Genomic DNA, 13,707 nt, shown 5'->3' on the forward strand with positions numbered 1-13,707 from the left:
CCTCTCACTATTTGCTATTACTAGTTCGACCAAAGAGTGATTTTATCTTCTCGGATTATCTAATAGGGCCTATGAATGCTTTTTTTTTGCAGTCTGAAGAGGTAATAATATCCTAATGTCACCAATGAATAAATAAACTGTAATTCAAAATTCAGTTTTGTGAGGGTTTTATTAAAACTTGTTTTGTTCAATATAAATATAGGATCGAGGTCAGTAGTTAAAATCCTACACCCAGTTGCCAATTTACTGGGGACACCTACCTAAAGCAGTCATTGTACAAATAGGTGGTTGTGAGAATTTGCGTAGGCCTACTTTGTGATTTAACTTACCTTTGTGGCAGAGATGCACAGATACACTTATTTATTGCACACTTGCATGCTTTTACTTTGACGCCCAACTTGACAGCTTCCGGTGTTGTCCTTTACTTTGACACGCTCGACGCACCTGAACTGCTCTCTCTCTCTCTCTCTCTCTCTCTCTCTCTCTCTCTCTCTCTCTCTCTCTTATTCTCTCTCCAACACACACTCACACAAACACAAACTCACGCACACACATAAACACACACAACTTTGCCCTACTAAAAGCAGTAGTAGCACACGTTTCCTCCCAATCTGCCCTAAAGCCAGAACAAGTGAACATAGTAAGCTCTATTATAAGTAAACGTTCAATTTTAACAACTTTTAAAACATTAGAAACTCCACAAAGTATTAAATTACCACTATTAGAGCTAATTAGACACATTAGAGTATGATAAGTATTCAGTAAGGTGACGGAACCAGAGTGGTTGCGTTGTGAAGGGATCACAGACATCCAAAGTACAATGATTTGTGGAGATAACTTTAGCCCAGATTCAAAGAGCGTTCCGGCACAACCGGTTCTTTGCTCTGTATTCTAAATATGTAGAACGAGGTCATACCTGACTAACCTAAACCCTCTCAGACAAGCCGTTCTGCTCCAGCGGAGTAAAACAAGGCTATACATAGTCTGGTGACAGATATAGGACAGATTAAGAGGCACAGTGTTAATCAAGATTCTTGACATCTGCTTGTCATTTTTAGAGCTGAACTCTGGCCTCAATCCACGAAACATGTAGAAACATATTCTTAAACACGAGAATAAACAGACTTGTTTATGGGCTTTGGCTAAATGTCATTGCTTGGTGATTATACAACAGGTCGTCCTATATTATATATATATATATATATATAATCACAAATAAATAAATCATATTTTGAATTTTAAATTCAGCAATGCAGAATAAAAAGTACAAACATCGCTGGAGGCCGTGCCATGTTTACAGCCTCAATCTAGTGGCTCAGTTTAAAAGATTTATTAGAAAAGTAATCAAACGTAATAATTACTTTGATGAAGTCAAAGAAATAGTTGAATTACTACAGTTTTAATCTTTAATCTTTTTAGTGTGTTGGTAAGTTAGCATCTGCTCATTAGCATAAAGTACAACTGAGACTAATGAAAATCATACACGAGTCACAGATGAAAATGTTCTATGCAACAGTTGTTGAGATATTTCAGTCTGGATCAAAGAGGTGGACTCTTATGTTGCCATCATATGGCTTCCTGTGTGCAAAATGATCTGACTCCCTTTAAAGATAAACATGCTTACACTTATCTGTAATCGTTTAAGTTGCTTTATTTATTTTTGTGTGCAGCACATTACTGAAATTTCTCTTAATTTTCAAAGAGCCAAACGCCATTTGCAAGGAAATTGGATTTCTGCCGCTTTGTGAAGCTGCAGTGGGGCTCCAGCAATCAGACCTGACGGGAATGGAGGAAAAGCTGCCCCGCACTTATCCGGGCCACTAGAGGATCCGAGAGGAGTTGTTAGAGTAATTGATAATTGTGTGTGGGTTGACTGCTGCGAGCCTGTTGATAACGACTCCCAAAATCAAACCTCTGAATCTGCTCTTTGCCACTCGAGCATGAGGACACTGTGTTCCCTGCCGCTGTCTGCTCCTGGCAGACTCCTATGCATGCTCAAGATGCCTATCGCCGCCCGAATCGGCCCTGCACATCTACAATTATGTTGTGTTGGCTGATAATGAACCCCTCCGTGTCCACTGCGAGCTCATTTTATTCACAAACATTCCGGATGGAGATAACTGGTGAAAGAGTAATTGGTAATTGGTCGGTGACGCTGCAACTCATTTCTCTCAGAAACGGCCCCTGGATCTCTGCTATTTGAGAGTCCATTTCCTGAATGTGAAACTGTAGTACTTTCCATTATGATACATTAGGCATGTGCAGAGGAAGCCAGGAAAAAAGTCCTTTTTAAGGTTTTCCCACGTGCCGTATAAAGGCATTCATATACTTCACTTTATATTCCCATTTGTGCACTTCGGGTTTGATTTACATGATGTTCAGTACGTGCAGTAAAATACGCACTAAAATCCCAGTGTTTGTATAACTTTATGCCTGAACCTCATATATTTCTACTATATTTCTCACTTCTCACAGTGTTTTTCATGTTTTTGTAGCTAAAATATATTAGAAAAAACAAAACAAAAAGTCAGATTACTGAGAGTGTAAACTGTACATAAAATAAATAAACACTCACCCTGAAAGCCTCCAGCAGCAAGCCAAACAAAAACTAAGCAAAATAAACACTCAGCAAGGAGGCAACTGAAGCAAAATGCATGAATGACAAGTGGTGGTGGAGGTGGTGGTGGTGGGGGGATGGGGGGGGGGCTGTTTCACCTTGATCTGCTGCTCTGTGTTGGGAGCTCAGAAAGGGGAAACAAACCAAACCACACATCACGTGCTCCGTGCTGGTTGTTCAGCCTCCCGGCTCTCTGATTCAGAACAAAATGGAAAGATGAAAGTTAATATGAACACCAGCTGAAGCTAAAAAAATAAAATAAAATAAAGCTCAAGTAGAATTACAAAAAATACAACTGACAACAATATATATATATATATATATATATATATATATATGCCAATAAGTCATTTGCCTAAATAAAAGATCATTTTGGTTTATTAACTTGGGTCTTAATGGCAGCTTTTGAAATGTTAAGATGATTTGGTTGTTATGTCTTAAAGAGTAAAAGCTCTGTCTGAACGATAGAGAGTGCAGAAAACGACATCTTACAGGTGATTTGATGGTTATTTTTGATGGACAGCAGATGGAGTCGTACCAAAAAAACGGTATTTCCACGGAGGCTGCAGGCTCAGTAGTAGTATTAAGTCTCACACGTTAGAGTTTGTCCTTCAGCTGAACTGAACATATGGTGTTTACACTTCAAGGACACGGCGATGATGAATCATATTTTCATACGTGTTGTAATGACAAAGCAATCAGTAACGGCCCCCACACACGTGCCCCTTCTAATCTCTAATCTCCGAGAGGCAGATGCTGTGCATGAGCGATCAATATTTCTGCAGGTTGGGAATAGCCTCAAATTTATAGTCAGAGCATGTCGCTTGATATTAATATTAACATTTCTGGCATGGTTCCACGCTGGCTCCGCATTATTATTTTCTGCAGGAATTCAGCTTCTTTTGTCATTGTTGTCTGGATCTGTGAGGTGCCAAAGACTCCCTCAGCCATCTAATCTCAGTGTCAGTGTGCCAACGGAGTTGCTTTGTCATTTATTGAATAGTGTTCTCAGTTTGATCCTCATCAAACGTGGGCCTTTTATAACGGAGCAGCTTAATTAAAATGTACGATAATTTCGTGCTGAGTATGGGAGGAATATTCAAAAGAGGCAAAAAATATCTCTCACCCCCCTCCCATCCGCTTTTCTTGATCTGTAGTTTCTGCACTCTGCCAGAACTGTTGGTCTTGAAGCGATAACATGCTGAATTCATATGTGCCTTATTTTCATATCATGGAGGATAGTGCAATGTTAGATAATCAGCTTAACGTACCATGCTTATGCTGATAATGCTTCAATTAACTGCTCCGGTTTCAGCGTCCGGGCTCCCATGAGGCAGACAGTCAGTGTGTGCACACAGGCTGAGGAGATTAGGCAGAGGGGGGGAGGGCTAGGGAGGGGGGGCTCCTTTGAAGGTGTCCATGCAGACGGCTAATTTGGGACTCAATGGCCATTTTCTTTGGCCTGAGCTGTGGAGGATGCCTGGTTGGCTGCTGGCTAGAGCTGCCTCCGTCTCTGGCTGGCAGAGTGAATTAACAGAAAGTCTGGTGTGAGGCGCTGGGGCCCCACCAGGCCCCCTCCAGCTCCCCCATAAAGAAGTAGGACACTCATTTTGAACACTGGCTTAAGAGGAATGAGGCCCTTCGCTCAATAAAGCAGACGCCATTCGACGCCTCTCGAAGCCCCATTTGACAGTTTTCATCAACTACTCCCTTCACCTCAGACGCCAACTTTTATTTCCTGACCACAACCCCAACTACTTTCATCTCCTATACCACCATAATTACGCTCTTATTGTTGCCCCCCACCCCCACCCTGCATTTAACCTTCATGCGCTTTTTCCAGCATATAAAACAGCCAGAAGTGCTATGTAAGGTTGTGCACCCTCTCCAGTTCCCCTCAGGGCTCTTGAACGGCCTCCACACCCGTGGTGCCAGGGCAGATTAAGCCCCTCAGCGCTCTCTTTGGCTGTATCTCCGTGTTACATAAGGCCCCCACCCCCCACCTCCCCACCCCCGGGCACGCTGGTGTCTCTCAGAAAAGCTTTTTCCTGTCATGTTTGGAAAAGGCAGGACACGGCCGGTGGAGCACGGCAGGTGTTTACAGTGAGCCCTCTGTCACTGGGTGGTGGTGGTGGTGGTGGGGGGGGGGGGGGTGGACGGTGGACTGTCAGCTAAAAAGGCCCGTTGCTAATGCTACAGGATGGGTCAGCATTTGAGACATGGGCGCAGGGTGTCCTCTGAGGTGGTTGAAGGTAAAGAGGTTCAATTCACCAGCAAGGTCGTGAAGGAAAGCCGGAGCCTGCAGCTCAAAACGAGCGCAAACCAACAGCAACACACGCTGGTCGACCTCTAGATGTTTGTAGGTGCCATCCACAGGGAGGTAAAGCGCTGCAGGTACTCTCAGAGGACTCCAGTTCACCTTCAGCTACACTTTTCTGCCACTTTGCAAGCTTCACACACACACACACACACACACACACACACACACACACACACACACAAAAACGCACACATTTACTGTGAGTCATAAAGTAAGGGTTAGTTCAGAAGTAGAAAACAAATGACTAAGTATTGTGTCATTAGAATCCTTCTTTGGATCTTTGTGACTTTTTGCTTATAGGACAAAAAAAGCAGAATAGTTTTCGCCTTTCGAGTTTGTCATAACGAGCTGAAACTGGAGTCCTTCTCCTGGTCTGAGAACACAGAGAGGAGGATGTTGGATGGTTATTAATATACACAGCAGCAGAAGCATACTGTTGGCAAATGTGGGTCAAATGTGCCGGGTGCACATGAGCGAGGCAGAACAGACCCCCTCTCCCTTGTGTCCTGACATTAAGGTGTGGGGGGCGGGGGGGGAGGGTGTATGGGGTATTTTGAATCAGGTCCGGGTCCGACACAGCCCTGCGGTTTGCTCTGTCAGAGAAATGAAGCATGAACTCTGGGAATGGTGTTGTTTATTCGGATTTCAGATTCACTGTATCTGGAATGCAAAGATCGTGGTCTCACAGTTTCTCACTTTGAAGGAAAAGTTCCTGTTCTTGTTTCAAAAATAGATTTTTGTATTTTTTTTTTTGTGATGTGCGACAGTGTGTTGTTGAACTTGCTCCACATACTCAGTGTGCCCCTCCGTGCACTCAATGTTCTCGCAGCATGCTCTGTCACACTTTCTATTTTAATGTCAATCTGGCTCAAGTGACATTTTCTGTGTCAAGCAGAACCAAAACCAAACCAGAGCCAGAGTCGTTACATAAGACCTCAAAAATACATTCAAGTGAATTAAATGAGTTCGGTGAATGACATCTGTCACACATGAACTGTTTATAATTCAGTTGAACCCACCGAACTGCTTCAGCAATCATGCAGAAACAATGCAGAGAAGACTTAAACTTACTCGTTCAGCAGCTTCTCGTAATCATGAAACTATAACTGTTACAAAAAAAACACCCATTTTTCTGAGCAGACTTGTGGTCCATTTTGCCTTAAAAGTGGAGCTTGACAGGGTTTTTGCTTTCTACTGTTGCTGAGTTAAAACATTTCTGAGCTGACCTTTCTTTGATAAATACAATTCTGTCACCGTAACCAAGATCAGATGAAAATCCTCTGAATACGATCCCGTCTCGGACATCGACTGAAGTCCGTTTGCGGCATCAAAACGTCCAGCTGATTAACTGTGACCGAGGGTTTGGAAATTACCTCCAGACTTGGTCAAATAGTTTTCTTAATGAAGGGCAACTAATGAGGCGGAGAGCTGCATGTCATGTACCCATGCGTCCCATCGTCAGCAACGCTCGGAGCAGCTCTCAAGTCCATTTTTTTTCTTTTTCGCTGTTTGTGGAGTCAGTTTATGGAGCAGATTACTGTTTCTTTAGGAGAAGCACTCATTATGTTTTCAGTGGATTTTACGTGATAAGAGGAGGGATTAACGGCAGCTGAAACATCTTTTCTTAGCCTCATTTCATTCACATCCTCTCCCATCGTGTGGCGTCTCGTTGAAGTGGAATTCTTTTGGTCTCTGCACTGTTTGTTTCCTTCTTGATTAAGAGCTGCGTAACTCAAGTTGTTTCATCTCCTCCCCTCTCCAGATGGCAACTATTTAAATAGGCATGCAAAGCTCTGATCAGCAGACCATCCAAAACAAAGGAGAACAATCAGACGTCCACTCTGTCGTACAGAGAGATTTCAGCATTGTTATACGTTTCCACCACCTGTTTTCTCAGTGAAAAGAAAGAGAAAACTTGCTATAATATTTCAAACAACTTATTTGGATGAAGCTCAGTAATACTATGAAGTCTGACTGTGTAACTGTGCATGCATTCAGGCTCATTTATTCCAATTCTTGTTTGTTTTGTTTTGCCTCTTGAGGAGCTGGCAGGCGACAGAGCCGCCATCATCTAAGGCCTTGAAGCACAAAGAGTCCCATTCAGAGACCTCAGAAGCCATATCCCTCCCAGTCAAGAGGACACCCAGACCCATCCAGCACACAGCCCGCAGTCATTATGGAGCGCAACGTGTACTTACACAGCAGTAACACATTCACAGGAAAACATTCGGCATTAAAGGAAAAGGTTCAGAAAAAGAAGAAATGAGAGCAAAGGGCCATCACCACATCTGTACACGAGCTGGTCTCCCTCCCGCCACCTCACCTGCAGGGATTTACGCTCATCAGACACACGCTGGAGTTATTCCCGCAGCTTACAACAATATCTGACAAGTTTCAGCTATCCGAGGAGCTCGGGGCTCCACATATCATGTGTAAGCCGAGTCCGGTGCCAGGAGCTTCCCGGGACCGGGCTGTCGGAGAGGGAGCCAGCAGAGAAATCAGAGGCAGACTGAGAGGCCCCCGATCTCTGTGAAGTCCACAATGAGGCAAACAGCAGTATTAAATGGGGAACTCTGCTTACAGGTTGCAGGGGGGGTGCCTGCTGAATTTGCAAAATAACCCTCAGTTCGCCTGCTATCAGACAGATATCATCAACACACATCTGTCCCAAATAGATGGGATTGGTAGGGGCCTACCAAACCTACCGGTAGGTTCAGGAAGCTGTGTCCTATGACCATTAAAGAGGACAGGCGAAAGGTGTACCAGATAAACAATAAACATGTGGCCTGATTAGCAGGCACCAAAATTACTTGGTTCGATTTTGGCAGCACAACTTGGCTCGGCTTAGGAAGAAACACAATACTTTAAAACTCTAGTTAATTTACGAAAGTCCTGTTTTTGGACCATCCAACAATGCCAAACCCAGATTCCTACCACGTAGGAAAACATTTGGAGTTAGAAAGAAGCCCCAAACCCCAACTGCCAGCAGTTCAGTTGCATTGTGGGTGATAATGGTGCCAGGTTTAAAAAAAAAAAAAAAAAAAAAAAACTAGAATAAATAGAATTAAAGAAATACCAGGACTGTTTCTGGTGTGATAGTCGGCGATAGTCGTAGACGGCGTTAATCAGATTCCCAAAGTTCTAAGATCTTATATTTTTGTCATGCAGTTCTGCAGGGTGAGAATGAAATTTATTCACTATGAATGCCAAGGTAGCAAATCATCAAAAAAAAAAAACACGCAGGCACTTTTTATAATCCGCCACTGAACTGCTCCCTTTAAATCATAAACCTGATTTATTTGGGTTTGCAGTGACTGCGATGAAGAACGACACTTCAGCCATCAATACATCCTGCAGCGCCGACCTTCTCACTCCTGAAAGATGGCTGATTCTACCGCGTAACCCCACACCAGTGCAGCCGGGGCAGGGCCGACTGATTTTACCTGTGAAATATTCATGTGAACATGTTTTAAAAACACTCTGCATTTATTAAAAGTCACTCACTCTAAATAATGGATTGTGTAATGTGGCACCATGAAGGGAGGAGGGGGGGGGATAAGACAGGTGCGCTTCAACCTACGGATACTCATCTGCCTCTTAACATTATGTGTAATATGATCTCGTTTAATTATCAGTGTTCAAAGGCAGGAGGGTAAAAGCAGGCGAAAGATCTCTCATTTCCTGCAAATTGACATTCTGGTAGAAACATTTATATATCTAAAAAATTTTTTAAATGCATGCCACACAGTGGGAGGGGGACTGCACTGCTTGCTGTTTTAACACAGCAGAATTAAAAATGTTCTCGCTAATGTACGAAGTTTTTCCTCTGTCACGCTCGTAGTTATTTATAAATCAGGCAAACATCTGGTGCAAGTGGCTTCAGCGATGTTAAAACAACTGCTGACGTAGCCCAAACACAAACTTTTAATCAAAAGCACGTGTTTGTGTTCAGCCGTGGGGGTTTTAAATAAGAGCAGCAATACTTCCTGTGGAGGTTTTGTTATCTGTAGTTTACTGAACTGTTAGTGTGAGCACACAGCGCCCCCTGTTGACCACAGAAGAAAACACAATTGAAATCTCAATCAGAGGCATTTTATTATATAAGCAGCTCATTCATTAAATCATAGTAGTACAAAAAGTCAGTAGAGAACACATAATGTGTGCGAGAGCTTGTATCATCCCGGCAACCAGACAGTGACAGTGTAACTGTGGAAATATAGCCCGGCCCATTTAAAACAGCAGCTCTGTGTCACAGTGATGCTTGAAATGGGAGAACAAGTTTAACTGTGTTTGAACACTTTAACGGATAATTCAGCCACACTATACGGGAGTATGTTAATATTCAACAGTATGTTATGGCTGCAGTGAAAAGCTTTAAAGACCGTGTCGGAATTTAAAATTGACTTCAACACTTTTCCAACATCATTTCATATTCTGGTTTTCAAGTACTTTCTTTATTCTATTATAAAAATAGACCTTTCACGAAATCATAATTTCCTGGATTATGAATATTTATGTATTTAGTTGAACCTTGTGTTATTGACATAAAACTGTCAAACCATGATCTTTTATACAAAAGTTTGGAGTCTGGCTCAGATTTAACTTTCAACCTTTAAATGTGGATATGGTCAAACTGACCCTTGATTAACAGAGAACATTATCCATACTATGAATTACCCTTTTTTTCAATACGACGTCTGGATGGTTTAATCTCCAGCTGTCTTGACGGGTCGTGGAGTCTTTGGCGTTTTTGTTGCTTTCTCTACCTTTTCTTTTTTAACTTCTTCCTTCTTCGATGCCGCCGTTTTCCCTTCGACCTCCTCCTCGTTTTCCGGCTTGATGGTGACCTTCCTCAGTTTGTGTTTGCCTTTGACGGGAGTCGAGAAAGTGAGCGAGGACTTGATGAAGTCCAGGGGGAAGATGCCCACGTCTCCGTCGAAGCGGTTCTTGGTCACCTGCAGGGACCTGCGTCCGGGACACGTCACCAGCTTCTTCTCCTGCAGGATGAGGACGTTGTCGGCCTCTTGGCTGGCCTGGAAGGGGGTTAAAGGTCAAAGTTTGGCTTTTTTTTCTTCTTTTTTTTTTTTGCTGCAGGTATCTCTGTCTTCAGAGCTCCATGTTACTTGGCCTGCTAAGCCAACCTTCCCAGTGTTTGTCTTTCTACGCTGTTCTTTTCTCTCTCTGCTCTCCCCTGACTCCTACCGGTCGAGGCAGAGGGACGTCCTCCTCTCAGTCTGGTTCTGTCGCAGGTTTCTTCCTGTTAAAAGGAAGTTTTTCCATCCTGCTGTCTCCAAAAGCTTTCTGTTGTGGGAATTGTTGGGTTTCTCTCCATAATATTGAAAACTCTCGAACTTGAATGTGATTTTGGCACCATACAGAGTAAATAAATTGATATTGAATATGTTTCTTAGTTACATCAGATAATTGCAGATTTGTAAAGAGGGTCATGACGTGTGTTTTTAATGACATCATGTAAATAAAGGTGTTTATTAAGGTGTCATAGTCTTAGATATTACATTTAAAAATCAGAAGTGCACGAAACTCAAAATTAAAAACACGAGTGAAAATGGATGTAAAATAAAATGATATGCACTAATGAACACAATAATGGTTTGTGGCTGTAGGCAGGTTGTGTGTGATGATACATTTCCTTTTCTAGTGTAACTCCTGGAACGGTATTGTATGAGAGTAAAAGCTATATTATTATCTGTTTGATTCATGTTCCTTTTTTTAATTGGCTCTGCCTTTTTACTAGACATCATAACAAATTGCAAATTTTATTGTATTTTTGCTATTTATTTGTAAAATAAACATTTGCGTTCTTCCCTCTCTCCGTGAGCTCTTTTGGAATTTAAGTGTACATGTTTTAAAATAAATTCCTAAAATTGATTTCACTCACATTTCCCCCCTAGATTACACAGTCCTCATTAAAACATGGTAAAAACGTCAGTTTCCTTACCGGTTCACCTGAACTGAAAACAACACGTTTCTTTAAAAAAAATTAAAAAAAAAAGGAGGGGAAAACATTTCCCCGCTTCACTGTACCTTAGCGGAGCCAAAGATGGAGGCGGTCTGCAGCTCTCGGTCGTCCTCTTCCTTCCTCGGGTGAATGATCAGAGTGACGTGGCAGCTGCTGTTGGTGGCGAACTTCCTGAAAACCCCAATAATGTGGTCCTGCACCGCAAACCTGGATCACAACGAATAACAATGTATTTCCTTCATTCATTCATTTAAAAAAAAAAAAAAAAAAAAAAAAAAAAACCCAGACAAACACGATGGACATTATTATCTTAACTAGAAGTATATCTCATACTCACTTGTCTACCGAGAGGTTTTCTTGTCCCATCATGAACTGCAGGTTGTCAATGATGACGTGGTTGATATCGTAGAGGTAGACAGCGTGTTGCATCGTGTCCAGCACCGCCCTGTAGACAGCAGTAGGAGAAGGCTCAGAAGGTCACGCTTCCCAACAAATGAACCGATCAAAGTGTGAACTTGTTTTGATTCCCGATTGGACTCACTTGATGTTCTGCTGCCCGTGAAAAGTCATGAAGTAGAGCGGCAGCTCTTCGAACTTGTCCGCCCAGAAGTCGTACTGCTCCAGGTTCTCCTCCAGCCTCTGCATGGCGAACTGCGTCAGCATGATCTTGGCCAGACGCACGTTGTTGATCTCGAAGCTGCCCCATAACGTGTTGACGCCCTGCATGCAGAGGTCCAGGGCCAGCTCACTGATGAAGGTGGTCTTCCCACTGCCTGTAGGACCTGGTTAAAAAACACATGATGATGGTAAAGTGTACGGGGTGGATAAAAGATGATAGAACAGATCATTTTATGTTGTTTTTCACTGCTTGGGCTTTGAAACTTCCGGATCATTTACACGGTACCTGTGAAAACAGTCAGCTCTCCCTTGCGGTGTCCCTTCAGGATCCTGTTGAGCTCCAGAAACCGGGTCCACTTCACTCCGGCCACCTGGTCTGTGTTGAGCAGCTCCCCGTACACGTCCTCTCTGAGCTGCTTGAAGGACACTATGGACTTGTGGGCCGCGGGGATGGAGGCTTTGATAATGCGGCTTAAGTTCTTGCCCTGGGCCAGCGCCTCCACCGGACACGGCTGGTACTCGCCGGGCCGCACCAGCGAGCAGCGCTTCAGACCCAGCTTGCGAGAGAAGATCTTGGAGGCCTCCCAGGAGCGGATGTCTCCTCCCAGCCACAGCGTCACCCGCTTGAACTGCTCCAGGTAGGGCAGCAGGATCGGCGGGAGGCAGCTGACCCCGCGAGGAAGAGCGACACTGGGGAGTCCCGTGGCCTGACTCACAGCCAGAGTGTCCAGCTCATGACCCGTCACCACCACTTCAGAGTCCAGGCGGCCCACCAGCGGGAGGCCAAACAAGTTGTAGTAGGAGCTGCACTTTGGGACGGTCGCTTCATTATAAGTGACTTTCTCGTCGTCGGACCTTTGGGCCGACAGGAGCTTGATCCCCTTCAAGGAGGACTCCGGTCCACCGAACCAGGGGAAAACCAGACTCTTCGTCGGCTTGAAGAGCCTCACACCAAACTTCTTGAGGGTTGCGTGAGAGATCTTTGTGATCTGAAAAAAAACCAAAAACGTTGATTCACATTATGATTCTGTGGGGAAACTAACCCTCAGGCCATCTTGAGATGGTTTGCAAACATCTGGTTAATTCTAACTTAAGAAAAAGGAAAACATAATAAAATGCAAGATCATAAACAAATTTAACATCCAAAATACCAATTCACGCTCAACAATACCTGGAACATGGTTTTAATCAGCTGAGCTTCGTCCTCGGGGATGTCGGTGAGGGGCACCGAGCTGGACCAGATACTCTGCACCTCCCTCAGCTCCCACTCCCTCTCCTCCTGCTCCTCCACGCTCTCCGGATACCCCAGCAGCACGTGCGGGCTGAGGAAGTCCTGCTCCTCCTTCTGCATCACCTCCAGGCAGTCCTGGAGGTCCTCCCAGCTCCCCTCCACCAGCGTGTCCATGCACAGAAACTGCCCGGTGGTTTTGTCGACGAACAAGGAGAAGCCGTCCCTCCGGTCCGACGAGTCCACGAAGATGCTCGGGATGTGCAGGCAGCTGTAGCCATCGTGGATGGGGATATCTTTGGAGCGTAGATACAGCTTGATGTCTGTGACCGTGATGGGGCTCGCGGGGAACTCCACGGTGGACTTGGCGTCCTTTTTGTAACCCCTGGCCCGAGTGTGTGCCAGGAAGCAGCCTGCGGACGGAGGTTTTAGGACACTCGGAGCCCCAGCAGGCCTGTGAAGGAGCCTCTGAGCGAGAAGTCTCAAACTTTGGGATGAAACGTGTCTTTGGTGGAGAAACCTCGAGGCTGCCACCTGCATGAGGCAGGCGGTGCCCTTCAGCAGCAAGCCTCTCCACATCGGTTATCTGGTCAGCGCATTGAACCTGCAAAAGACACGACGACACGAAGAAACATCAGCTTAATACAACATCAAGCAAAGTCACAAAGACTGTTTTTGGGGCGACCTTGCCCCAGTGAGGCAGAAATATCTCTATATTAGTTTGGTCATACAGACACAAACCGGACGTGAAAACTAGTGTGCACGTATATGGAAGACTTCACTCAAAAATAAATGGCGTTTACTAAAACAACAACCTCCAGAAAAGCAGCTTACTGGCTCTGATGTCTGTCCTCATCTTCCCCCCATGCTCCTCTGTAACCCGGGCTTTTCGGTGCGTCTTCAAAACAAGTCCGTGTGAAAGGCAACGAACTGGAACGATTCAA

General features: G+C 44.3%; 1 protein-coding gene across 2 annotated transcripts; it reads right to left on the reverse strand.

Moving 5' to 3' along the window:
• Window positions 1-9,020: 9,020 nt before the first annotated feature.
• twnk (twinkle mtDNA helicase) lies at window positions 9,021-13,670 on the reverse strand. 2 transcript variants are annotated; one of them, XM_069160163.1, is made up of 7 exons: window positions 13,598-13,670; window positions 12,707-13,367; window positions 11,822-12,524; window positions 11,459-11,699; window positions 11,255-11,362; window positions 10,983-11,124; window positions 9,021-9,970 (listed from the first exon to the last, which is right to left on the reverse strand). In XM_069160163.1, the coding sequence occupies exons 2-7, from the start codon at window positions 13,340-13,342 to the stop codon at window positions 9,644-9,646; spliced, it is 2,157 nt and encodes a 718-aa protein (XP_069016264.1). In that variant the 5' UTR covers window positions 13,343-13,367; window positions 13,598-13,670; the 3' UTR covers window positions 9,021-9,643. The 2 variants fall into 2 exon arrangements, with proteins under 2 accessions (XP_069016264.1, XP_069016265.1); XM_069160164.1 differs by having other exon boundaries at window positions 13,579-13,655.
• Between the last annotated feature and the right edge of the window lie 37 nt (window positions 13,671-13,707).

This window comes from Embiotoca jacksoni, unplaced genomic scaffold (assembly GCF_022577435.1).
Source record: "Embiotoca jacksoni isolate LCO1_2020_lvr unplaced genomic scaffold, fEmbJac1.0.p SCAF_26, whole genome shotgun sequence".
Taxonomy (NCBI): domain Eukaryota; kingdom Metazoa; phylum Chordata; class Actinopteri; family Embiotocidae; genus Embiotoca; species Embiotoca jacksoni.

Excerpts from the sequence above, each read along its gene's own strand:
- twnk (XM_069160163.1), bottom strand. The coding sequence starts at position 13,342 with ATGTGGAGAGGCTTGCTGCTGAAGGGCACCGCCTGCCTCATGCAGGTG. Across the intron at positions 12,525-12,706 it reads TGATTAAAACCATGTTCCAG|ATCACAAAGATCTCTCACGC; the intron begins GTATTGTTGAGC and ends GTTTTTTTTCAG. Across the intron at positions 11,700-11,821 it reads AGAGCTGACTGTTTTCACAG|GTCCTACAGGCAGTGGGAAG; the intron begins GTACCGTGTAAA and ends TTTTTTAACCAG.